Source organism: Papilio polytes, unplaced genomic scaffold (genome assembly GCF_000836215.1).
Source record: "Papilio polytes unplaced genomic scaffold, Ppol_1.0 DF822067.1, whole genome shotgun sequence".
NCBI lineage: Eukaryota > Metazoa > Arthropoda > Insecta > Lepidoptera > Papilionidae > Papilio > Papilio polytes.
In genome coordinates this window covers 4222443-4249067 of record NW_013527137.1, presented here as the reverse complement: position 1 = coordinate 4249067, position 26625 = coordinate 4222443, and the positions used below count along the sequence as shown (strand labels likewise).

At 32.1% G+C, this 26625-nt stretch overlaps 2 protein-coding genes across 2 annotated transcripts in view; both read left to right on the top strand.

Moving 5' to 3' along the window:
* LOC106107074 (putative inorganic phosphate cotransporter) overlaps window positions 1–417 on the top strand; it is a 5679-nt gene extending 5262 nt beyond the window's left edge. Inside the window, exon 8 of the mRNA XM_013287776.1 lies at window positions 140–417. Within this exon, the coding sequence (XP_013143230.1) occupies window positions 140–370 (231 nt within the window). The 3' untranslated portion in view covers window positions 371–417. The remainder of the gene's footprint in view (window positions 1–139) is intronic.
* Window positions 418–3863: 3446 nt separating this feature from the next.
* LOC106107305 (putative inorganic phosphate cotransporter) lies at window positions 3864–26282 on the top strand. Its single transcript, XM_013288108.1, has 9 exons — window positions 3864–4332; window positions 20167–20246; window positions 20401–20600; window positions 20986–21222; window positions 23405–23614; window positions 24213–24380; window positions 24675–24891; window positions 25263–25384; window positions 25939–26282. The coding sequence occupies exons 2-9, from the start codon at window positions 20213–20215 to the stop codon at window positions 26167–26169; spliced, it is 1419 nt and encodes a 472-aa protein (XP_013143562.1). The 5' UTR covers window positions 3864–4332; window positions 20167–20212; the 3' UTR covers window positions 26170–26282.
* The last annotated feature ends 343 nt before the right edge of the window (window positions 26283–26625 follow it).

Sequence of the window (26625 nt, the reverse complement as noted above, 5' to 3'; positions counted from 1 at the left end):
AAACCCCATAGCGAATGCTTGAAAAGGCATCGTCGAAGTCATAATGTGACAGGCATTCTTAGAATAACTTATCAATTAACTGTAGTTTACTTACCGTGTGTCCATATTTTCTCGTTTTAATTTCAATTACTAATTTCAGCAAACAGTGGAGCAATGGCGGATAGCATTCTGGGCAGTATTCGCGGTGTTAGTCGGCACAAACGTCGTCTACGTAATTTGGGGATCAGGAGAACAGCAATGGTGGGACGATGTTTCGAAATATGGCTACCCACCAGGTTGGAAACATGGCACGTTTAAGAAAAGACAAACAGACACGGAGAAGAAAATCGTACACCCGAAACATGATCATTCGCCAATCGCTAAAGATTGATATAAATAACTGTACAAATGTAAATAAAACTATTTATTTTAAATATAATACCATTATAAGATATCTGCTTAATTATTTTAGTCATTGTTATCTGGACCACACAGAAAACAGGCGTGAAGTGGAGGCAATTCCGCGTTTCGTCTGATAAGTGTAATGCCGGAGGCATAATTTCAGTACCTTGCCCTTTCCACCCTTTTCTTAAGAGGAAAAGATTGACAGTGGAGAAGACGCATATAGGGGAAATTTCTTGTTTATATGCGTCTCCTCCACCGTCAATAAAGGGTAGGCAACGCATCTGCAATTGCGGATGTTTATGGGCAGCAGTCTTTCCATTTCGTTGGATTCAGGTGGCCGCTTGTTCGTTAGCCACCTTATATTATAGAATAAAACATCAATGTTTTGTTCCGGACAAATGACAGATTATAACACAAATAGGGTATTGCTAGACAAGGAACGAGTAAGAAAGTTGGTTGAAGGAGACTTTTGTGGAAGAGACTAAAGTCTTACACAAACTTTAATTAGTAGTTATAAGAAAAACTTATACTTCATTTGATATTTGAATACAATAGCATGCAAATGTTACCTTCAGTTACTGCATGTTATAATATGAAAGGATAAGTGTACATTATTACTGAAATCAAAATTTAACACTATTATGTGATGGTATGAATCACACCCCACTTATTTCATTTTCTATGGAGTATTAGGTAAACGTGTGAATTTCTCTAAAGACAAAGCATGATTGTATGCATTATATTTTGTGAATAGCATTGCTTGCATTCTTTAGAATGACCTTCTAATATTAGTCATATTTTATTCTATTTATCCGTGTTTTGAGATAGTCATTTTAATTCGAATAAACCTTAATCCATTCAAGTTACAATTGCCCTTACTTCATGGTCATCATCGTCAACTTGTCCTTGTCCCTACGGAATGTCGGCACAGTATATGCTGCTCTACTATACATGTCTATCAGCCGTCATATCTCAATTTACTCATTTCTTAGACATATTATCCTCTTTCATACAATCCATCTTTACTTTCTTCAATCTTCATCTATCTTTTTAATTAACTACTTTCAATCTTAACACTGTCTAGTTTATGTCCCCATCATCTTGCTCTTACTTCATGGTGATAATGGTAATTTGATTCAGCAGAATATTTTTTAATTGACATACACTCAAATCATCCTTTATGCTGATAAAATTGCGACGTTAGAATTATATATTACTAGCTTACGCCCGCGACTCCGTCCGCGTGAATTAAAAAAAAAACAAAAGTGAGTAGCCTATGTGTTCTTCTAGACAATCCTCTACATTTGTACCAAATTCCATCGAAATCTATTCAGCCGTTTAGGCTACAAACTCTAACAAACATCCAGTCATCCATCTAAACTTTCGCATTTATAACTATAGCTATGATGGTACTGTTAATAATATTAACTACTAGAATATGGTATAAAGGTTCTCTTTTGTAGAAGAAAGACTTGATATATTTATTCAATAAGGGAATATACTGGAAATAAACGAAATAATAAGCAGTTAAGATAACAAACGGCGCATGTAATGTGTAGCAAATGATGTTTCTCGCTCTTTGTGATATTTCGAACGTCGTATCTAATGTTGTCGCTGTGGAAAATTATTAAGAAAACAACTTAATTATATTTCAATTTATTCTGCGTTACAAATAGACCGTAGATTGTAGACGTTAGAAAACCAAATGTTAATCGAAAAGATTATTTTACATATACCTAAGTACTAGAAGACAAATATTCTTTACCTCATTTAAAAGCATAAAAGATGCTACAAAGTTATTTGATTTTACATATATAATGTCATCTGCTAAAGAATTGAAAAAGGTTTATCTTGTTGATTTTTTTAAAACATGAGTTGGCAAACGAGCTAGCGGCTACCTAAATCAACCAAAATGGTGAAGCGACCGCTGCCCATAGACATTCGCAATACCGGATGCGTTGCCTACCCTTAAGGAGGAGACGCACATAAAGAGGATATTTCCTCTTCCTATGTGTATCCTCCAGCGTCAAATCCACGTTCCCTTCCCATCCCATTCTTATGAGAAAAAGGGTGCGAAGGAAAAAGGACAAAAGTTGGGCCTCCGGCACCACGCTCATCAGACGAAACGCGTAATTGCTCCCACTTCACGCCTGTCTTCTGTGTGGTCGTGGTATTACACCGGGCGAGCGGACCCATTCGTGCGAAGATGTTAAAGCGGGCTCTACCACTGTTAAATAAACAGTCTTCAAACCATACAAATTACCATCCAAGGGTTTGATCCTAGGTATCTTTATTTAAGGCGACTACGGGTTAGTCAACCACGTTGGCAAAGTGCGGTTTAAAAACACGTATGTTTTCCTTGACTATAACATAAAATTGAAATTAAATCATATATTACATCTTTTTTTATATACAATAAGGTAGCAAATCAGCACCTAGATCCTATCTAGTGCAGACGCATTGCCTGTCCTAAATCGACGGAGGAGGAATCGCACATAAAGAGGATATTTTCCCTTTCTAAGCGCATCCTCCATCATTAAATCCACTTTCCCACTCAATCTTTCTTTATAAGAAAAGGGTGGAACGAGAAAGGGACTAAAATTGGGCCTCCGGCACCACACTTATCAGACGAAAGGCGGAATTGCTGTCCCGGCCCTTTCGTGCGAAGATGTTAAAGCGGGCTTTACCACTGTTACAATCAGGGATCGAACCGGAAGCTACAGATTAAAGTCCGGTATTTAACGACGGAGCCACTGATTCTCATTAATGACCTAATCAACACAAATACCAGTCATAACAAACTTTAATGATAAAACACATTAGGCTATTAGCAGACTATCTTTTCATACATATAGTAAACAAATAATCGATTTAAATGATGTTAAGTGAAAATCATGGCGCGTAGTAAAATAATTGCATATATCGTTTATGTCGAAAAATAATCTATACATATAATAAAATTGGAGTGTCTGTTTGTAAAGAAATTCCAGATTTCTGGAAGATGATTTATTTGCGTTGCTGTTAGCGAAAATCGTATTTATTTATTTTTTCTGTCTTTCTGCCCGCAAGCGTTTGTTCCGGGTAATCCCTGAAACGGCCGACACGATTACGACGGCACTTTCGCTGGAGGTAAGCTGACATAGATAGGTATACTATAGGCTACTTTTTTTTAAATTCCGCACTGTCAAAATGACGTAACGGGTGGTCTCTGGTCAGGACTTTGACTGAAAGATAGCTGGTTGAAAGTAGATGCAGGAATATGATAGATGATTTTTTTTAAAATCCGTGCTAACGAAGATTGCGGGCGACAACTCGTTATAAAAGTTATTAGTTTGAAAATTACTTAGCTATTTCATTTGCAGTCAGCCTAAACACACAAGGTACTTAACTGTAATTAGCAGTAAATTAAATGCAGCAATTAATCAAAGAAGTTAATTAATCTTTTCAATCTTAACGAAACAGTCTTCAGCAAACCGCAGCAAGTTGCAGAGGTTTCGCAACAGTCAATTAACTTGATAAATCTATTCTTAAGTGCCTTACACACTCCAAGTGTTTACAAGAATCTTGATACTTCGAATAAAGTAATTGGAATCATTATTAACCTACTTTACTATCTCAACGCAATTTCTATGTATAAAGAGTGTAAACAAGTTAAGCTTTTATTTATGCTTAAAAAAAGTGAGTTTGTACGTGCAGATTTAATATTCAAACATTGTAATTTGAATCGAATGGCATGTTAATATGCATTTTAATCGCATTAACGCGTCTGCGATGACTTACGTCTGGGTATGATCGGTGGCTGCGCGCGCGCAACTCGGTAACTTGACCAGTCGAGTGGCGACCGTTCTAAAGACGCTTGTTTTACGCACGTTGTATTTGTGACATAAGTTGAATGGGAAATTGTTAGTGTGCAAAAAGTACAAACAAGAGTTACGGAAGCGGAGAATTGTAAGTATTTTTTAAGTTAAAGTTTGGAATAATGTTAATTATATCACTGTAATTACGGCAATGTTAAAAAATGCAATTACTTTTAAATAAATGAAAATTTTTAAATTCGATACATATATTTTTAATTATTCTAAAAATAGCTGGGCCCCACAGATTAGATTCGTATGAATATTGGTTTATAATGCATTATTACATTTCTAATATAAATTTATATGTTAAAATAAATACTACAATTAAAAGAATTATCTAAATTTCCGTCTGTTCATATGCGATGCAATAACAAAGGGAAATAGAGATTATTTTTACCTTATAGATGTATAGAAAATCGTGTTAAATAATAGCAGGTACAAATCATTCAACTTAATCTTAAACTTAATCTAAACAACATTTATTTTTACTATCTCGTAATAGAATTTGATACAACCATAAGTTTAGTATATTGGAACATTTTAATTCACACTTAGGTACCTTTTGTTAGTGTAACACATCTGTACATACAACATATTGATACACATTTGAACATAACACAAATGAAACCTATTTATTTACCATCAGATATATATGAAATGAAACAATTTTAATAATCAAGATAGCTTCATAAACAAACTGCTATCTGTAAAGAACATTTAAACTTCTCATATTCCTAATATCAGAAGCTTGAATGTTCTTAAATACAAATTGTATTAATTTGTTGTTTGGTAAAAAAACTCGATTATATAATAACATTTTATTTACAAATGATTAATAATTTATACATAAGTAAAACAGTAATATTTATTTAAATAAATATACGGGAACGGAGGCAATGTTAATAAACGCAACGCACTTATTGTAGTCTTTCGACTGATGGTAATGACTATATTATTATACTTCCTTCGACTGAACTATAAATATGAACGGAATGCGATGCAATCAAGATCTTTTCCGCTATTTTATGTAATCGAATCGATTTCACGGCGACTGTCGGTTCTCCACTGTTATAGTTTTAATAATGTCGTAACAGTATGTATCTTATAAGTAGAAATTATATTTCAAGGAAATAAAACATAACATACACGTATAATAACTGAGATTATGGACTTTAGATAAAACACCCCAGTCGTATGTTGTTATAAGTATTAGAAGAAATCCTGTAATTTATTTCAAGTGTTACTAAATACGTCAAACTTTTTACCATAATGTATTTCAAACGTCAAAACACTTGTACAAAAATATATTGACGTCCCTTTCATTACCCTCGAAAAAAACTGAATAGCAACATCAAAAATTCTCTGTAAATTATTCCTTATGACAAATTTACTACTACACTTCTATGTATTGTTAGAGTTACGACTTTTGTTAGCAAATAAAGTACGACTAGTAGCGGAAATAAAAGAATAAACCAATGTAATTGTATTAGCATAAACTTGAATGTTATCTTAAATACATACATTTATCATGAACCACCTTGGCGCGTTAAAATTTAAAAATTTTAACGAAATACATCAGATTAAAAAGATTTTTAAAAGCAATCAAAAGACTGTTTCTTATAAATTGTTATATTAATCTTACTTCTTACTACTTTATGTCATGAATGCGAATGTTTAGAGTGGAAGTTTGAATTTGTACATTAACCGGCTATGGGTCTTATTAAATTTGGCATAGATGTAGAGCATAGTCTTTAAGAACAGATATGTTACTTACTTTTTTTAATGTCACGCGAACGGAGTCGCATGCGAAAGTAATTTATTTAGTTAACAATTTGCTATTAACTTTTAATTTAACTAGTAAAATTAAACATTAATTGGATTCAAAATGGGTCCTTGACATAAATAGTAACTTGTCTAATGCTTAAGTAGGTGAGTGGTTGATTCGACTTTGATTTGAGTGTTGTTTATCAATTATTGGATTACGTGATATGTAATTGACCGTAATGTTAAGTACGGTATGAATAAAAAACACTCACACCCATATAAAACCACTTTCGACAAAGTAACTCTATGACTATGAGGACCGTAGATTAATCTTATTGTAATTGTAGACTATACTTTAGTAAAATTTTTAGTAAAATCTATAGTCCCATTAGGATATCGGGATAGCTACGATCGGGCGGGAATAATTCAAACTAATTTTTGACAGCTCACTAGCGCCATCCTGTCAGTCACAAGATCTTTGCCTTTTATGTCTAACGGCAAATACTAAAACGATTCTCAAACAATACAATTCGACAAACGCCAAAAATGTAATGGAATTTGAAGTTTAAGACTAGCTTTATCATTTAAGATCTTGTTAATAATCAGCCGTAACTAGGTTTTATTACTTTTTGACAGAACTTTCCGCGATAGCAGCGCCACTCTTATCAACTCAGATATCCTCCTTTGACTAAATACTAAACACGAATAATATGTTCATTATTTTATAGCATTAAAATAGAGATTATCTTAATAATAATGTTCATAATCTTGTCCCATTGCTTAACCAAACAGGTATTTCTACTTAAAAATAATTATTCTACTTTACATTAGAAAAAAAGTCTAAATATAGCATATGCCAATGTTTATTTGTTCTGCGCTGATGTGTTCGATATAAATCGAGATTGTGGTTAGATCATGTCACGTTAGATCCGGTTCCCATTACAAATTGTTTGAAGATGTGTGTTTTTAAATTATTTTTACTATGATGTTTGACGACTGAGATGACGGTTGATAGAGTTATATGAAGGACGAAAAAAGCCGGACACTACGGGAATAGGTAAACGGGGAAGATGATGACTTCAATGTATGAATTAAAATTCTTTAATTTTCGTGTTTTAAGAATTGTATGTAATATTCTCGGTAAATAGAGTATTGTTCGAAAATTTTTATAATTGCGAACATTTTGTTCACTTTAGTGTAACATAGTTTTAAAATTATTTTGATCTTGACTTTGCCAAGTACTTTAAGTGGTAACATAAGAAACGAAAAACGTGACGCAAATATTAAACTAACAAGAAACGACTTGTGAAGACTTCGTTTTAGTTTACAAATATTTTGAGTTAACAAATAATGTTGGTGTTATTATTGCTTAATACAACTTATTAACACGTTTCAGTGTGAATATTAAGAAAATGATCACAAATAAAGGGGAATGCAAATATTATTGTAATGGTGATCTCATTATTTTACCCATAACCCACGTCCATCCAACATCAACGACGTACAAATTTTAATGGAATTCAGATTTTAAATGTGCCCTAAAACGCTGATAGAAATTTAAATGTCGTTTCAGTATTGTGCTTTTACTTTTTTATGGGATAAGATAAACGGGGAAATACATTTGTTACATAGCAGTTTCATAGTTTTGTGTCTACATAAGTAAAGAACCATTTACCTCATTTCATTTCAAGGAAATATCTTGTCTGTCGATGTATAGAATTGTGCAATACATTTTATTGAAGGTAATGAAAGTATACAGACTATAATGCACTATTTTATAAACAATACTTAACAGGTCTCAAACAAAAGCACGATATAACCTCCTAATCCCCTAACTATAGTTACATTTCTTAACTTAAATAGACTATTTAGGGAACATATAACAGCGGTAGTGCCCGCTTTAAAATCTTAGCACGAATGGGCCGGCACGCCCGGTGTAATACCACGACCACACAGAAGACAGGCTTAAAATGGAAGCAATTCCGTGTTTCGTCTGATAAGTGTGGTGCCGAAGGCCTAATTTGAGTCCCTTTCTCTTTACCACCCTTTTCATATAAGGAGAGGATGGGAAGGGGAAGTGGATTTGACGGAGGAGGATGTATCTCCTCCTCCGTCAAATCCGGAAGGGGAAATATCCTCTTTATGTGCGTCTCCTTCTCTGTCGGATAAGGGTAGGAAACGCATCTGCAATTGAGGATGTCTATGAGCACCGATCGCCTCGCCATTTTAGCGGATTCAGGTGGCCGCTAGCTCGTTTGCCACATTATATTATAAAAAAAAAGAAACATCAAATTCAAATCATAACTAACAAAGATATGAACCTGTATTACTTGTAACTAATAGACTGAACTGTCGTTTGCACATATTTATTAAAAGCTGTATTAATTGATAGCTCACGCGATAAATCTAAATCGTGACGAAGACAAGTTTCTGCAAGGGACGTAATAGCCTTCTTTGTAAGGGGCAATAAGGAAAATTGTAGAAAACAGACTAATAGTCTGTCTTATACAACCTTTTACGTATATCTTCAGGTAAACATTGCCAATGAGGGATAATAAACTACACTATTTATAAGCACTTATTGTTTTATATGTTACTAGCGTTTTCTAAATGAACCAAACTGAGAATTAAATGCAAGATAAATGATTTCCTTTGTATGTTTGTCGAATCATCAGTTTTCTAGATGCTTTAGCTTAGTACGTATACAGGTGTTACAATTTTTTTTACGTTTTCGGACATCCTGTATATAATTTATCTAAGGTATTTTACATATGATAAAACAGAGCTGACATAAACAATATTTTCAAAATAACAATAATAACGTATTTAAAATTGATACGAAGATAGATGAAATTACATTCACAAATTTTACTGTCAAACTATATCATTTGTTGTCTACGAATTCATTTTGGAATATTTATTATTTTCATTTACTTTTAAGACACCAATGACTAAAGCCTTATAAAGGTACTAACTGTTCCCGTGCGGCTATATCCGCATGAAACTATAAAATCTTTATTTTCTTATTGAAACATGTCAAATTCTGAATTACAAATATACGTATTATAGGTATCATAATAACCTTGTTTCCTCAATGTTGGCAGCTTTTAGTTTATTGTCTCTTTCCCTTGAACAAGTATTTTTTTTATTTACCTTCTAAGTTAATAGCGTGAAAATGTATAGCTTTAAGTGTGTCGTAAGTGTATGGCTCTTTATTAAGGAAAGAACTATTCAAAAATATACTGTGGTTGCTAGGATGTCACGCAACAAAGTAGTGTGTATTTACGCTTTATTATATTAGTATAGATATAGATTTTTTAGAAAGGTTAGTCATAATATCCCATTTCTATTGAATATAACTATACAATGCAATTTCAGAATCCAAATGTTATTATTGTTGCTACAGAAAAATTCATTTAAATATCACTAATATATTAAATATTCTCGTTATTTCAAAACGGCCAGATATGCGGAATTGAAATATAAGTATTGTATTTTATTTTTCTTACCAAAAAGGTTTTACACCATTAAAATTTCAAAGTAATCTTGATCATTAATTTTATTATTCTCGTTGTTATTTTGATGTGAATTCGCATATATTCATTTTTTATGATTACCAAAAATGATTGTTATATTGAGGTATATTTATACCTTTTTAGAGAGACAATTATAATCGTAAAGTTATTAACTAGGGTTTTTGTACATTTTTTAAAATTACCATTGAATACATTATTCTGATAATCCCTTAGCTATCTAAAGTAAAACAATATTAAAATCAACACACAATTCGCAGAATCTCTTCACAGTTTTTTTATACAAAAGAAACATTGACAATTTCAATGGTATTTTATAATCGCCTAAAACACTTTATTCATTACAGAAACATAATAAAGATATGTTTCTGTATTATATATATACGCTAGCGTGACGTGACGGGGAGCAGCATTTGTGGAGCGTTAAAATGTTACATTTAATTATTTTCATGTTCAGTGATCCGTGCACGTGATTGAGCAATCGACCTCGGCACGCTGTCCGCAACCCTGTCGCTATAACATAAATTAGTTTGGCGTGTTAAATTTGACTAGCATTTTAAAGCACTCTTCTAAATCTTTATTTATAAGGATTAATGCAATACGCTCAGCCAAATAATGAGTTTTGACATCTGGAAGGGTGATAAGTTTGCCGCGTATGTATTTTTTATATTCGTATTTTCTTTACATTAAGTATAGACCGACACGTTAATTGACCCGGTGGTCCTAAGAAAAATTAAATTGTAATAGCTCCTTAGCGCCCTCTTTTTTATGCTATTTTCTATTTCCATCTATTTTATATATTTACCTTGACATCCTTTTATTAATACAAATTGCAAAGTGATTTGGAATCTATGAATTCTGTGCCATTGTTTTTGTGATCGAAAAATATGTATCTATTTTTAAAGTGATTTTGCACCTCAAATGCAACAATTTTCCTCTAAGTGTATCTTGTGTTTAGTGTGAATATTTTAAATTAATTTTCCTTAAATTAATAATTCTACAAAAGCCACTGGAATATAAATTGTTCTCAAGGTGGCAAGTTGAACATATAAGTTGGAAACCGCAGGAAATGCTAAATAACCTAGATAAAATAAAGGTAGTTCTATTTTCCTTAACAAGTTTAGTTTTCGGTAATCTTTATATATAAGTAAAAGCTCTACATCAAACTTTAAATCATTGCTAAAAGTTGATAAAAAAAAAACCTTACTTTTTAATACATTTTGAGTGTCCACACATCAGAGAGGAAAAAACTCTCATTTACTATTCCGTCATTTACATCATCATCATCATCAACCTGACGTCCCTATAAAGGGTCGGCACAGGATGTACATCCATACATTCTAATTAGTAATGATTATCCCATTAAAATAACTTCTATATTATTATTTTTGAATGGCTAAGAAATTGACGCTAAGGTACATCACTATCTTCGTTTTTTTTTCAAGGAGATGAATTTTTAATTATATTTAAATAAGTTTAAAAAAGTATCGTGATATATCAGGTTATCAGTTCTTCATTTTCAGAACTTGTACGAGGACGACGACTTGATAAAAAAAGTAACTTACGTACAAAGAAAATATTTGTAATTTATGTCGTTTAGTCATTATGTTACATTTTAATGTTTGAGTGAAACAGTTTGAATGCTGCCAGTTCGTGTTGTGTTATTGCGCTCGAAGTGTTTCTATTTTATTATCCAATTATGACAAAAGTAACATTGGAAATGACCCGAATCCAGTCAAGGTAAGCAAGAATAATCAGAGGCAATTGGCACATTGCATTTGAATAAAATTATTTTTTGTCAAATCAATAATTCGTAACGGTTGTAATTTTTACTAAAATTTAAATAACCTTTCGGGAGAAAGACAAGGTTATGTAGGCCTCGACCAACCAAAATTTCCTCGTCGGCCAATCTTTGGATAGAGTATATGTAGTTCTGGGGATTTCGAGGAACGCACCGGAATCTAGCGTAGATTTAAGGCTTAAGCGAAAAATAATGTTCTAAAAATGGTTCTTCTTTGATCGTTAAATATATTACAAAGAGATTGGTCTCTTGCCGTATTATTCAGGATTTACTACATTTAATTGACTATAAGATCACTTTTATTTGTTTTTTATATTTATAATGTTATCTTTATTAAATAGATATACGTCATTATTATCGCATTAACCAGTAAAGTAAGCAAACATACGCAGTGCGAATTCGTGGTCACACGTAGGCATGTGTAATTAATTTTAATTAGCAAATGGTATTTTTAATAGTTTCGTTTTATAACAGTTGCTACATACTGTTTTAAATATTTAAATAATTTGTTATTATCAGTTAAAGTTTAATTCGGATTTTCTGGATTGTTTTTTTTATTTTTATGAGAGAAATTTTAAATAAAAGAACAACGTTTATATTTTCAGTGAAATAACCAAAAATAAGTATTGTTTCTCATAATTTGTTTATGAAAACTTTTCAAGAAATAAAAAGAATATTCTTTAACAAGGCTATTCCAATAAAGAACAACAATCCTTTTAAACTTCGTTAACTCATCGAACTTTATTGAAGATACTTTTTTGTTGTTTTATTCAAAGTTTTATAAAACCTCTGTGGGAATCTTTTGGAATTTTTCCAATTCAAAATTTAACAACTTTCATTTAGGTATTTTTTTATACTGTAAAAAAATAAAGAAAAAAAACTTACGGTTAACAATAACATTGGTAAGTAATGTCCTTGTGATTGCGAAGTACATGAAAGGTCAACGACATTCGTATACCATTAATTACAAGATATAACCCTTTAAGTTTAATAAAATGTGTTAAAAGGTTGTGGCCTCTGGTGTCAAGTTTACTGTGGGTTTCTGCAGCCAGAATACTTACTCAGTTTTTTAAACAAATTTATCAGTAATGTAATAACTTTTGTACAGGTGTATCGGCAAAGGAAACTGACGATTATTACCAAAAGTCAATGCACTCTATTTTAACGGCGCGCCAAAAATAACATGTTAAATGAAAATCAGATTTGAAAATAATAGTTCCATTCTTTACTATATCATTAAATGAAATAGCGTTAAAAACATTAGAGGAATGGCCGGGTTTCCGACTAAATTTAACTAATTGTTAATATTTTTTGTTTAATAACTTAATTAAATGCGTTTCCGAACAACGTAACTTGAGTTTTACTCCGTTTAACCAAAAATAAATCACTAGATAACGTTATAATAAATGGGAAATTCAGAAACCCAGCATAAATCAGATTAAATGTCATTTTAAGTATCGCTTTTGTTTCGCATAACATGGATTAGCAATTTTTTTAATTAGTTTTTAAACAATATTTTAAATTGTTATTCAGCGTATAAGTTTAACTATCAAATATATCGCGTCACCTAAACGAATATGCATAATATTCGCTCTATGCATTAACATATTATGTTAAAGTTATTGTATTTTTTTATATCAAACATATTTCATAATTTTATAACCAGATAAAAGCGGTTTCAATCAATATGCTAAATATATTCTGTATCTAAATAAATTATGTGAGTCGTCAGAAATGTTAATTGAAAATTTTAAAGCAGAAATAACTGGTTCTTACCGGATTGCAGGCGCTCGTAATAGGACAATGCCTTTTTATTGACCTCAAAATATGTAAGTGGTTCATGATAATGATTTATTAGTACCTTGAACTTAATACTCGCGAATGAATTCAATATTTTATTGTCCAACTTTATAGTGCAATGTTACTTAATATATCGAGGTATTAAGGTTACATTTGTAAAATTGAAATCGAAAAGAAATATTTGCTATATACGAGTACTTAAACAATTTTTACAAGTTTTGTTTTGTCTATTTTAAATGAATAATATTGATTGGAATATTAAGAGATGTAGTAAAAGCTGGTTTCATTTTTTTTCTTTATAAATATGAAAGTGTAAAGATACCCAACACTTGGTTTCTGTGAAAAGCGGACTATTGCAGGCTGATGGTGATTCAGTATAAATTTTGATGAGATGTAACTGTAAACTGTATAATACATTTTTGAAAAGTTGTCAAAGACAACATTTGTTAGAGATTTGTCAGTGAACTTTAAGATTTATAGAGACGCTGCATAAATGTTATACAAATTTTGTCGATGACTTTACAAATTTTTACGTTCCACGAACGTAAAAGCAAGTGAATTTGTTACTTTAAAACGTTTCTACACTCACTAGTACTTAATATCAGACTCAGTTGTTGATAGTTTATGAAGTGAATTTATCAACTTGCCCTTGTCTTTACGCAATGTCGGCAAAGTACCTGCTTCTCTTCCATATATCTCTAGCAACCGTCATTCTTCAGTCTTCCTCTACCTTTGTAGCTATTAAGTTTATGTAGTGTAATAAAATAATAAAACCATTACATTATCTTTTGTTACATTACACGATAAAGCATCAGGTTATGTTCATATTTGGCGCAATTCAAAAGTGTGTCAGCAAGGTGCATTGGAATGCAAGCAAGTTGAGTGCCTGATAAACATTACTCTCGACTTCAAACACTTTCGTTTTCGATCACCTTTTTGTTCATTGCTTTAAACGTCTTATGTCATTTGTATCAATTGTTTTCTCGTTTTGTTGTCATTTTTATTGTATTTATTTGCGTGTTATTATAGATTTATGATGTAACAGTTTATTATTTCTTAAATTATAGCTTTTTTTTATCTTGATTACTTATTAACTCCTTTAATGGTCGATGTTTTCACGGTTTAAATCAGCCAACCTAGTGATCAAAGATTGTCATTTTTATGTAATCGCAAAAAAACAGTAGATACCTGCTGCACGTCAGTTACCGGATTTGGTAGCTGGCATAAAAGCGCGAAACATTTATTTTGGTCAGAAAGTGGTCGACCTCATGGACATTATCGATTGGCGCCGTCGTTTACCGACCTCTTGTTGCCCAACACCTGATCGGAATACAAAATTGACTTTAGCTTTGCCTTCCTAATTTTGACATGTATAAATCATTATTGTTCCTCTCTTACGGAACTATACAAACGTTACCCTTCTGTGATATATTTTTAACATAGTTTCCGCAACTATATTTGTGTCGAATTATAAAATGAGGTATATCTCGTAGCAGTACATAGCAGTACGTAGAGTTCATAAGATTTATAATATTATAGTTTGTGTAAATAAGATAGATTAGTTTGATAAATGACGCATATGAAGTATCGCATTAAATTTGTATGAAGGCAAATGTCATACTTAATAGACAGGTATCGTAGTGACGAAACAAACACACATAGCGAACAATTTTGAACTATTAATATTCGGTTTAAATAATTATCAAACTTAACTAAAATTATTATTTTCTTATTCACTTATTTAGAGAACAATTCTAGTATTGATTGTAGTGTAGAGAATTTAGCGATGACAGAAATAATAGCGAAATCCAATTCGATTACTTACGGCTGTAGTAGTAATGAACATTTACATATTTACTTTCATTATTTGGTATGGCATTATTAATTTGAGAAAACAGTGTTTTCTTTTATTTCATAAGTTATAACTATAAATCTATCGATTCTAACTTCTATAAGAATAAAAATCGACAAGATTCCTGACTGATTACACAACCCATCCCTACTAAATTTGAAATGAATTTTCAAACTAATCTAAATTATTTAGACACACTATAGTTTGATTTTGAAAAATTACCTTACAATAGTCACAGCTTGCTCAGAAGTAGTCATGGTTGTAAATAAATACTTGGAATGTATGTTTGTGTACATGTGGATATTTACATTGACGCAGTGCACGTGTAACTTGTTGACTTAGATGTGCAACGCTACCAGTTGTACAAAAACATTTAACTATTTTTTTTTTCAAATAAAATTAGAGTGGCAGTATCTTTATGACCGACTTCCGAAAAGAAGGAGGTACTCAATTTGTCGATATGTCCTTTTTTTATTATTTTTTTATGTGTGTTACGGCATAACTCCGCTAGTGGACCGATTTTGATAATTCTTTTTTTATCCGAAAGGTAATGCTTGCAGGTGGGTTCCATTTTTTTATACAAGTTTTTTGACAAAACAAACCCATAATACATTAAATTTTGTATTGTATATTAATAAGAATATTAAAAATAATGTTTACTTTCAACCTACACCTGCTCTTCAAACAAGTTTGTAAAATCATCGAATATTAGCGATGGTTGAGATAAAAACGGCCATAAAATAATGGTTTTAATTAATCAGTGTCACATTTGAGGAAATATTCTACGTTTTTGTTAAAATTATTTTTAATCGTAAGCACAATAACTTCATTTGATTTTGTTTTTAATAAGAAATATATGCAATTTTGCAATACTTGATATTATAATAACTTGATGTACTACCATCTTAGCGACTACTAGATTTTACCTGCAACTTCGTCTGCGTAGAATTAAAAAAAGCTAATGTAAGTAGCCTATGTGGTCTCATTTTCTTTCTACATCTGTGACTATTTCATTATCTATCTAAATTCCCATTTATAATATTAGTAAGAAGTAAGATTTTTTTTAATATAAGGTGGAAAACGAGCAAGCAAACGGCCATCTGAATCCACCAAAATGGAAAGCGACCGCTGCCCATCAACATCCGCAATTACAGATGCGTTGTCTACCCTAAATTGACGGAGAAGGAGACGCACATAAAGTGGACATTTCCCCTTCCCGTGCATCTCTTCCACCGTCAAGTTCACTTTTCCTTCCCATCCTTTCCTCTTAAGAAAAGGGTGGGAAGGGAAAGGGACTAAAATTAAACCTCCGGCACTACACTCATCAGACGAAACGCGAAGTTGCTTCCACTTCACGCGTGTTTTCTGTGTGGTCGTGGTATTTCACCGGACGAACCGGCCCATTCGTGCAAAGATGTTAAAGTGGGCTCTACCACTTTTAAAGATGTTTTATTGTTAACTTCGTGTGTTTTAATAAATCCGTTATAATCGACAATTAGCGAACCTATTACGTGAAATATTTTATAAGTTTTATCATTGTTCCGTGATTCAGATTTCCACGCAATGTTTATAAACATTGTACAACAGGTGGTAACTTACTTCAATGGTGACCGTAGAGCGTGGAAAACGTACAACGTTAGTAATAATAACTCATTTTTTATACATTTTTTATGGCCAGTATTAATTACTAAATAATTACTTAATTAAAAGAAAAAATATGTAAAAACCAGCCAGTTTTTATCAGAAATTATAAGACATTCATGACGCATCAAACTGATTTTCTTCATGTAAATAATCTGTGTGAACTGTTAAATTAAAAAAATAGAGTTATCTCTGCAACCTCAAGTTTAACACAACTGATATTATAAATGTAAAAGTTGAAATGGATGTTTACTAGAGTTCGCAGCCTAAAGGATTGAACGGATCTTGATAAAATTTGGAATAGATGTAGAGCAAAGTCTGGAAAAACACATAGGCTATTTTTTTAATTCTTCGCGAACGGAATGGTGTGTGAAAGCAAGTATACTTTACATGCTTAAAGATGATCATGAATATAGCCGTAACAAAGAGAAAATTATCTATTGAAATTGTTAATTGCCACAAGAAATCCTAATCCTAGATCGGGGCCATGGCGATAGAAGTAATTGTTTAATTAAATAATAACCAAAGTTACATATAAGATTATGAGATTCGCAGTCTTGAAATAATTATTGCTAGCAAGTCATCTTATAAAGAAGTTTACACACGATTATTATTAATTTTATTTTTCCACGTATGTGAATATTTAAATTTTTAATAGAAGTATGTATGTAGTCTAGCTAGCGAACTAAATGTGTTTCACTACGTAAATATCAATTTGCTTGACGGGCGCAGTAATTAAGGTATGTAGAACGTAGCCAGAAAATTAAGCGGTCGCTATAATATTGGTGAGGGAAGTAATAATTTTCCGTAATAGGAATATTGTGTCAGTATAAAATTTTTTAATGTAATCTTGCAAAGTAGGCATTAAAAATGCTGGCGACTTTTGTCGTATAACTTATTGGAAAAAAAAAAAACTAAAAATGCAATAATACCTTACACTAAAATGTAATATGCGAAAATAAATGTGTTCTATATCTTTTTGAAATTTGAATGAGTTTCCAAGTTTTTATATATCTAGTCATTCTTTATACATAGAAACTTCTATTGACACAGTTGTAATATTCACTAGCTTTCGCCTGCGCCTCCGTTTCCGTGGCATGAACAAAACTGAGTAGCCTATGTGTTCTTCCAGACTAGCTTCTGTATATTTACAAAATTTTATCGAAATCTGTTTACAGACTCTATAGATTACAAACTCTAACAAACATTCATCCATCCATCTAAACTTTAGCTTTTATAAATACTAACTTTGATTGACGCTGGATGATGGAGGATGTCTTTTAAAATAATAATAAAAGACCATGAATAATAATAACCATGATATTTTAAAAAAGTCGCCTTAAAAACATTATGACTTAAAGGCAATTAATACGCGTTGTTACTCGTGGGAATCTATGATTAATCACAAGTTAAGATTAATAAACAAGGCTTATCCATGCCTTGATATCGATACTTTCAACGTAAGGAAAAATCACAATCGACGTCATCGAAACAAAAAAAAATAGAAATTAGGTTAAAGGACATAACTTTACTGACGTAAATAAAGACACACATACGTACATGTCAACATATTATTATATATAAAATATACGCCTAACAATTACCTGTACAAATTAAATAATTATTTATTACTTTACGCTAGTATAATATTTGATCCGGGTACTTAGGTCGGAATGCAGTCACCCATTCACTATGTTTCGTGATTGTTTTTCTATGTAATGAGCATTCGAGTATAAAAGTATTAGCATAATACTAACACGCAATATTTAGTGCCCAAAATCCATTGGAGTTGATTTTTTTTGGGATGATTTATCAGATTTTTTGTTGAATTGGCTAAAGATTGAGGTTAAAACACATTTTATTTAGTTCTTTCGTGACACATGATTGTGGTGTTAGATTTGATTAAACTGTATCATTTGACATTTTAAAAATAAAATAACAGTTCTATTGAAGGTAGATTTTGCATGGATTACTAAATCGCAATCGCTAATTGACTTAGGGCCTGTCCAACCAAATTGTAAATTGTCTTATAATAATCCGACGTGTAAAGTATGTAATGGAAATATCGGATTTACATTATCTGACAGTGACGTAATTTTTAAGCTATCTGAGTCTATCAGGCAGTGGTGGGACAGGTCCTTAATAACATATTTCTATCAAGGTTATAAATTAAGGCAGGTTATCTAAAATGAGAGGTTGCAATCACCTTTTCTGGTGAAATATTGTGCTTGGAATTAAATAATTATAAAAGACTAGGCAATTAATAACATTTAATATGAATTCGTCAGACAGGCGAACAAAGTAAGTACAAATCGGAAGGTTAATAATTTCCGTACTCATAACCATGGCAATAGCACAAAATTGGCAAAAGGTACAGTTTCATAACTTCTTGTAAAGCAAGCTACATACGCTCAGTTCTAATAGTTTGATCGGAAAAGTCGAAATATTCCATTAACTAATGAAATAAAAAACGCAACATGAAACACGATAAACAAAAGAAGCAATACAACGCTTATGTACTGAGTTTTAGAAATCTTACTAATATTAAAAATGCGAAAATTTAGATGGATGTTTGTTAGAATTTGTAGCCTAAACGGTTGAACGGATCTCAATGAAATTTGGCATAGATGTAAAATCTGACAGAACACATAGGCTACTTAGTTTTTTTAATTCCATGCAGACGAAGTCGCGGAAGAAAGCTAGTAAGATATAAATGCGTCCATCTTACATAAAATCTATTTAACAACAACCTATCTTAACTAAACTGTCTGATAACAGTATATCAGTATTGATCGAAGACTCATTGACATTTGAATCGCATTCAGTTTCATAATCTGTTGTTATGAGTCTAAGAGCACGATAAATATATAAATTTCATCAAACAATATCTTTATCTTTATTAGTCTTATATATGGTACATTTTAATCAGACAGTAAAAGTAAATGACTGTGATGATGATCTAATGATGTAAATGACGGCAGTAAAATGTTTAGATTGTTATATTTGTGTTTTTAATGCTCCCATTTCTCTTGTATGAAATACTAAATGTTCGCGTGCGGTTTCATCCGCATGAAATTAGGTGAGATCTTAGGCAACAAAGAAGTGTGTGTTTACGCTTTTTTATGATAGTACAGAAGTATAGATGAATTAACGGGAATTTAATGTCAAAATTTTTGCAGAAAAATAATTCTACTATTACATTTGTGTTAGAATTTTATTTTAGAACAGTATGTATTGTAAAGTTGTTGCGACAGTTGGATATAACATTAACGTGATGCGAACACACGAGATTCTTTGATGGTTGGCATCTCTGCAATATCACGAGTGATCGCTAATCTCGATACATCAGTAACATACTTGTACCTCGACCGTGAATTTAGAATTTCGCGATAAAACAAATTTATCAGCAGAAAAAGATTCTGTCTTCAATTTTAATATTTGTATGTTGATGTAAATCTTCTATCGTGACCCATGTAAGTGTTAAGATAATAATATTTTTAAAAGTAAATTACCATTAAACATTTCTTTTTTCAGGAATCAACTGACATTGGTTTCTTTGTTGTACATATTTTACGTTGCAATGCTACCAAGATGGCGACTGATAATATCAAAATGTAGGTATACTATTTAATCAAGAAACTAATCTTGTACTGTGTACAAATTATTTAATAGTATATTTAATAACTATGAGTTCATAATAAAATTATCGATTAACCCATTTTTCATTACAACGTCCATTTTTTAAATTCTATTTTTTGTTCCGACCAGTGTTCATAATTCCCCAGCGGTATGTGCTCGGCATCATGGGTCTGCTGGCGGTGTGCAATGCGTACACGATGCGCGTCTGCCTCAACCTCGCCGTCACACAAATGGTCAACAATACCAAGAACGAGGAGTCACATTTTGATCCAAATGCTTGTCCTGATGAAAGCGAAATATTGGTTAACGGAACTGTCAGTGTAAAAGAGGTAAGAATCAAAATACATTATCTGCCAATAAAACTAAAAATAGTCCATAAAGAGTATATCAAAGCTGAACTGAAGGGAAAGCAGATTTTATTCCAATATAAATAGAAATATATAGACATTAAGTATAATTTCGAAACATCCTGATAAATCTATGTTTTATATCAAGTACTGATAAAAAAGCCAGGAGACTTCCTGGCGACAAATGACGTCTAAGCGGCTTATGCTGTATATGTGACCTATAGACAGATAACATTGGAGATTCTCTCCCTATGACATTCAAACTACCCTTTCCATCCTTACCTTACTAGTAAATGTTGGGAAGGAAAGAAAAAATTCCAGTTATAGGCGAAACAAATAATAATATTGTCTTTTTCCCACATTCCAGTACGCAATATTCGACTGGTCAGAATCAACTCAAGGGTTAATACTAAGCGGTTTCTACTATGGATATGCTATAACACATGTACCGGGAGGTTACTTAGCTGAGAGATACGGAGGGAAATGGACCCTTGGTATCGGGCTCCTAAGTACTGCTATCTTCACGCTGATGACTCCTGTAGTGGTGAAAGCAGGAGGAGCGACATGGCTGTTCATACTACGGGTGCTTCAAGGAATGGGCGAAGTAAGTTCCTTCGATATAATTCTTATAAACCACAAAACGTTTGACGTGTAAATTATAATATATGTATAATTATAGTATGCTATTAATGTTATGATATTTGTTAGACATTATCCCATTTACGGCTGAACAAATCGCGATGATAGGCATAGATTTAGAGTATAGGCTCTAATAATACATAGACTACTCACTTTTGTTTTCCTTTTAACTCATCGCCAAAGGAGTCGCGGACTACAACTAGTGTTACACAATGTTAAAGTCTATATAATTCTATTTGCATGATCATGGTGTTAAAAAAATATAGTTTTATATTTTTAAAATGTAGTCAATATTTATAAGCCTGGAAATGTATCTTAGTAGGTAGATTCATGTAAAACTAATAATTAATAAGTTGTAAAATCGTATAAATTACACCCTAAAGGAAGTTAAACAAAGTAATTAAATCTTATAATAAAGATTAGCTTTAGTTCAGTTAAACTATTAATTAAGGCAACGTTTCACCGCAAACCATTTAACCGCGGCCACAAAGCCGTGGACCCCGGCTCTGTAATCCTAGTTATTCTTTAAACTAAACTTTGTTAATCCAAAGCTTATCTTCATTTTCAAAGCGAAGTCGCTCAATAGCCCCGGATTTACTTTAATTTAGAATCCTTTGTGATACCCAACAAAGGGTGGATATGATAAAATTCAAATCAGAAAATGTTATCAAAATATTTAAAAGATAAAACAAATGAGACTTAAATTAATTTATTAACATCCAGTTTGAAAATTAAATAGTTAAATATTTTTTATAGTCTATAAATGAGTCATCTTACTTAATTTTTTTTTATATTATAAATGCGAAAGTTTATATGGATAGTTGGATGTTTGCTAGAGTTTGTAGCCTAAACGGCTGAACGGATTTTGATGAAATTTGATATAGATGTAGAGGATAGTTTGGAAGAACACATATGCTACTTACATTTGTTTTTTTTAATACCGCGCGGACAGAGTTGCGGAAGAAAGCGAGTAGTCTATAAATGACTCATATATTTATAAATAAGCGGATAGTATAGTCTACTACACTAAATGCTTTGGTAATGCATTCTTCTGTTGATAATCAAGTTTACAATCAAGCACATAGTAAGTAGGGATGTGTTCCTTTGTTATGTCAATGTTGTAATTACTAACGTACGTAGTAATACCACAGAAACGTGAACGACGAGCGTCACGTTGTTTTAAATAGAATTCCAAACACTACAGCAAAGTAACAAAGACATAATAGAGATGGAAACCGCAAATATATGTTATTTGTGGTTATCAACACTATAACAGAATGATGAGATTGAAAAATGAAAATTGATCATTTCTAACTATGATAGCCTTATGATAAGGAACAAAATATTTCTGGTTTTAATTGAATTATGACCTGTGAGGGTTAATTTAATAAATAATTTATAGGACATAGAAAACATTAATAATTCGAAGATTTTCAAGATAATATTAAATTACTTTATTGACTTTAAAAATTAATTTCGTAATATTTTGGGGTCTTGTTTTATGCATTCGTTAAACTTTAGCCATTCCGGCTGCAGAAACGTCTGAGCGCAAAAAAATGTTGTTACCCTTCACCCAGTTGAATTCTACATTTCACCGCCTTATACGATAGACACTGGATAAGGTGTACTAACCACGTAGATTTATTATGGTAAACAAAATACTATTATGAATGCTAAATATAGACTGAACATGTTTTATTTTGATAATAATAACTAGTAACCGGCAAAGGGAATTTGTAGCACAAACAAAATTCAGTTGAAAAACTTTCTGCAAACATTATGAGGATCCGATAACTAAAGAACTTTTAAGGAATGACCAATTAAATCAATTTTAAATTTCTAGTTTGCTTTGATGTATAGTCGCGCCAATCCGCGGTGTGCTAATTCAGGAAAATTGCCTTGTTCATTGCAACGAGACAACCTCCCCCTCTTCCTACAAAAAAACTAATTAGATAACAGTGAGTAGTGCAAACTAAGGGATAATAATAAAAAAAAGTACCCGCGTAAACCTGATTTTTTTCGTACAGATACATGTTTATGCCGTGACTCGATTTAAAATGTTCAAACGATTGCTTTTAAGTTAGACCATCGCCAGTTTCACCGACTGTACGTAATACAGAGTTTATAGTTATTCTCTTACTTTCCAGGGTCCCACGATGCCTGCCTTAATGATTGTGTTGGCGCGCTGGGTGCCTCCACACGAGAGGTCACGGCAAGGTGCCTTGGTGTTCGGTGGTGCACAGATTGGGAACATATTCGGGTCATTCATGTCTGGATTCCTGATGGCAGGCAATGGCGATTGGGCTAATGTGTTCTATTTCTTTGGCTGTTTTGGCATTTTATGGTTTATATTCTGGGTAAGTGTATATTTAGATAACTTAAGACTTAAACTGAAGATTAAAACCGTCAACAATTTTATTGGTGATCTCAATAAGACTGATCTTATGGAGGTTGTCATAGGCTAGACGATTATTTTCCTTTAGCTATAAAGCCTACGAATGGTGAGTCTATCAACTCCTTTGTTGAGTGTTCGCTGACCCGTTGTTATTTACTTAGGCTAGTTCAGTCACACACCAATAGACAAAGATTTTTCCGTTCATATTTTCCTCGTATACACCTAATAAAAAAAGTGTTCCTTTAATTTCGAATATAATTTAAAAGCAGTTCATTTGACATTTATATACAAATCCTTTTTGGAACTAGTTTCGTTTTTGTTTCTAGAGTAAATACAAACTAGATTTATATTAGTTTCTCGTAGTGCAGCGGAACAAGTTTTGGATGCAGGCAAAACTTGTAACGACTACACTAAAGTTACATAATTTTAAAAAGTATGAGAATCTGGTTTGAATATTTGGTGGATTTTTCGATTCCATATTAAGTCAAATTCACTATTGATTTCTCTAGAGTATAAGTCCTATGAGCATGTGATACAATTTTATCTTTTATTTATTTCAGAGTCTACTTTGCTACAGTACGCCGAACACTCATCCCTACATATCAGATGAAGAGCTTAAATATTTAAACGAGCACGTCACAAGTGCTGATAATAAAAGCGTGCGCGACCCTGTCCCTTGGAAGGCTATTGTTAGATCAGTTCCCGTGTGGGCTCTTTTGTTTGCTGCAGTAAGTTTTTTTTTGTAAAATAAATTGAATTTTCACAACTACACACAGCCATTGCCATACACACATCATTCACCTCATAAAGATGCCGAATAGAAATAAATAGGGCTTGTATTTTAAGCTTTCTTTGCTAGCACCTCAAGGTAAGAGATAGTGGATTTGAATTTAAATTTGAAAGTAGAGTAGATCAATTTCCATACTCATTAATAGACTATTCGAGTAGAGTACCTCTAAGTACTTTTTTTTATAAATCTGTGGAAAAAGGAATATAAAATTGCTTGTAACTTTATTTTACAGGTAGGCCACGACTGGGGTTATTACACAATGGTAACAGACCTTCCAAAATACATGACTGATGTGCTTAAATTCAACATCGCTACGACGGGCACCCTCACTTCTATCCCTTACCTCGCCATGTGGATAAGCTCCTTTATATTTGGCTGGGTATGCGACGGCTGCGTCAAAAAAGGATGGCATTCCATTAAAACTGGAAGGATAATCCATACAACTATAGGTTTGTTCTTGTAACTTTATTCTTAACTCGTTCAGCAAATCGTGCAATCTTGTGTACAAGAAAATTAAAATCAAAGTTAAACAAACGAAATAATATCCCTATATTATAAATATACATTTAGTTAACAGTCTTTAATAACTTATAGGAGATGCAAATTAGGCTTTTCTCTTCTTAATCGATTCAGTAACCCCAGGTATTCACCAATCACATTCTTAATTATGTCATCTATACCGCAATTTATCATACCTCTATACCTACCTCTTTGACTTACTAGAGATCTATAACGTCTATATACGAGATTATATTGCTAAAATTTCCATGTTACATGCCATAAAAATTTCCACATTTAAGCAATAAAATTTAATGTTTAGCTGCTACGGGTCCCGCTATATGCATCATCCTCGCATCATACTCCGGCTGCGATCGTTTCAAAGCTGTGGCTTATTTTATTGCCTCCATGGCCCTTATGGGAGGATTCTACAGTGGAATGAAGGTAAGCTCGACCTTTATGAATACTTATATGGCCTGAATAAATTAACTCTCATTTATATTACCTTAGTAATTTGCAAACGTGTTAAGTCGAGTAATAACGATGTTCGGTAATGGATTTTATATGGTTTATATTGTTAATGTATTTTGTTTGGATTTTCTATGAATTTTGAAATTAAAAATATGTAAATAGGTGACATCAAATTGATCGCAGGGAATAATGGTTTTTGGTGGTCATTAATTATTTTCATAATTAAACTAGGATAGATTTATGATTTCTGATTATTTGGTTATCTAAAATGGTTTCCAATCGTTATTAATCACGTGGTCTGCGGAACAAATTAATAACGCGCTATTTTGTTCCGCAGATTGACACGTGACAAATATTTCCATGATTCCAAATTCATATTTATATACGAAGTAGTAGTTTAAAATGTGTGAATTTGATTTAAAAGGTTATATTTTTTCTTTCGTATTTAGATGATTTGAACTTTGATATACGAACGTTACTTTTATATATTTTTGTTTATTATTTTTTATAATGTGTTAAAATTTCAGGTTAACGCACTTGATTTGGCGCCAAATTACGCGGGCTCTTTAACAGCAATGATCAATGGCACATCGACGATATCTGGAATAATCACGCCCTACCTCATCGGTTTATTAACACCTGACGTAAGTTATTTGCACAGATGCCAATCTATACTTACAATAAAATTGGAATGTCTGTTTGTAATCAAAATAAAAATTCCAGATTTTGGAAAGATGATGTATTTGCGTTGCTTATAACCAAAATCGATTTTTTTTTGTCTGTGTGTCTGTATGTCTGGCTGCAAGTTACGTTTGTTCCGGGTAATCTCTGAAATGGCTGGACCGATTTCGACTATACTTGCAGTGAAGGCTGACAGCACGATATGATAATATGCCCGTATTATAGGCTACTTTTTTATCTTTATATTGCTTGGACGAAGTCGCGGGTAACAGTTAGTTTTACATAAAAGTTAATTGTTTACCGTAAATTGTTCAGAATGTAATATTAAATTGCGTCTTACAATATTTATAAATAAAATTATTGTTCTTGTAAAGAAGTATGTTAAAAGACAACGATGTTGGGACAAATTGGGATGTTTCTTAATGCAAGTGCTTGGAATTATATTTATGAGATGAGTAATCATAACGGATATGCACGTGTTTTTAAAATTTTTTAAAACACGTAGACATTTTAAATGCTGAATTAACACAAGA

Coding starts and splice junctions, on each gene's coding strand:
- LOC106107305 (XM_013288108.1), top strand. CDS start 20,213: ATGCTACCAAGATGGCGACTGATAATATCAAAAT. Junction 20,601..20,985: donor GAACTGTCAGTGTAAAAGAG/GTAAGAATCAAA, acceptor CCCACATTCCAG/TACGCAATATTCGACTGGTC. Junction 24,381..24,674: donor GGGCTCTTTTGTTTGCTGCA/GTAAGTTTTTTT, acceptor TTTATTTTACAG/GTAGGCCACGACTGGGGTTA.